At 50.6% G+C, this 1,699-nt stretch overlaps 1 protein-coding gene across 1 annotated transcript; it reads left to right on the top strand.

Moving 5' to 3' along the window:
* Positions 1 to 3: 3 nt before the first annotated feature.
* LOC131214720 (cytochrome P450 9e2-like) lies at positions 4 to 1,241 on the top strand (the record flags this gene model as incomplete). The annotated part of the gene is made up of 2 exons (XM_058209054.1): positions 4 to 886; positions 968 to 1,241. Coding segments are annotated over 2 exons (1,053 nt in total), but the record flags the coding sequence as incomplete, so codon positions are not given.
* Positions 1,242 to 1,699: the final 458 nt, after the last annotated feature.

Raw genomic sequence — 1,699 nt, 5'->3', positions numbered from 1 at the left:
AATGACGTCATCGGGACGGCCGCGTTCGGCATCAAGGTGGACTCGTTCCGTGATCCGCAGAACGAGTTCATCAGCATGGCCCGCTCGATCACGAACCAGGAGAACCTGTGGAAGGCGGTGAAGCTACTCGGCTTTACCTTCTTCCCGAAGCTAATGTCCCGGCTGAATATCGACTTCCTGTCGAAGGAGGAAGATCGGTTCTTCCGCGGGACCATCACGGAGACGATGCGCGTGCGCGACGAACAGCAGATCTTCCGGCCGGACATGATCGAGCTGCTGATGCAGGCGAAAAAGGGCAGCCTCAAGCACCAGCAGGCGGACGAGCCGCAGGTGGCGGCGGAAGGATTTGCGACGGTCGAGGAGTCGCAGATTGGCCGCCGGGCCCATGATCGCCGCTGGACCGACAGCGAGCTAGTGGCGCAGGCTTTCATTTTCTTCTTCGCAGGCTACGAAACCATCTCCTGGACTATTTCGTTCGCCCTGTACGAGCTGGCGATCGCCGAGGACATCCAGCAGAAGTTGTTCCTAGAGCTGAGGGAAGCGGAATCATCGCTGGGCGACGGAGGTGAGGATATTTCCTACGAAAAGTTACAATCCCTACGCTACCTGGACATGGTCGTGTCGGAGACGCTACGCAAGTGGCCCATCGGCACGCTCCTGAACCGGGAGTGCGTGCGGGACTACGAGTACGACGATGGCAACGGAACCAAGTTCACCATCGAGAAGGGTATGGCGGTGTTCATCTCCGTCATCGGTATGCACTTCGATCCGAAGTACTACACCGATCCGGAGCGATTCGATCCGGAGCGGTTCAGCGAGGAGAACCGCAAAAACATCCAGCCCGGCACCTACATACCTTTCGGTATTGGACCCCGGAACTGCATCGGTATGTAGACCTGTGACGAACCGAGGCTAGGCTTTATGTACCGAAAGGGTTCGTATCCTTTGTTTTTAATCGCTCCCACAGGATCCCGATTCGCGCTGATGGAAGTCAAGGCCGTCCTGTACTATCTGCTGAAGCAGTTCCGGGTGGTTCCGTGTGCCAGGACGCAGATTCCTTTGCAGTTGAAAAAGTCGGCCACACAGTTTGCCACCGAACATGGCGTATGGCTTGAGTTCCAGTCCCGAGCGTCGTGAAGACGAACAAATAGAATCTTAGTAACCGTCAGAAGAAGTATATATCTTTATCACCAAGTTAGGATTTTAGAAGATAATCAGACAATAAAGGAACCCACACACATAATAACCACAACCCACTGGCTCTTCTTTAATGCCGGATGCGCGGTTTGCGTTTACCGGCGTAGAATAATTATACAATTCGTTGTACCAGGTTGGTCAATAAGTTTTGCGCTTCCATAAGAAAAACACAATTTTTTGGTTTGAAATACACTTTGGCCAGGGAGACTATTCAGTATAGTCCCTCTGAATCTTAATACACTTGTTCCAACGAGATTCCAATGTACGAATTCCATCCCTTAAGTGAGAATCCGGAATGGGCTGCAAAACCAGCTTCTATAACAGGTAATTTTTTTTTCTAGCAGCAGGATATATTTTTTTTTTTCATGCAAACCGAGTCTTTTTCTACGATTTCTCTCCTTCAGCTGGCCTAAAAGTTTACAATAGTATTCCGAAATTAATGTATTACCAGTTTACAAGTAATCCACAAACAAAACTCCTTGCGCATCCCAAAAAACTGATG

This window comes from Anopheles bellator, unplaced genomic scaffold, assembly GCF_943735745.2.
Source record: "Anopheles bellator unplaced genomic scaffold, idAnoBellAS_SP24_06.2 scaffold02035_ctg1, whole genome shotgun sequence".
Taxonomy (NCBI): Eukaryota; Metazoa; Arthropoda; class Insecta; order Diptera; family Culicidae; genus Anopheles; species Anopheles bellator.
This window is presented reverse-complemented; position numbering and strand designations above follow the sequence as displayed.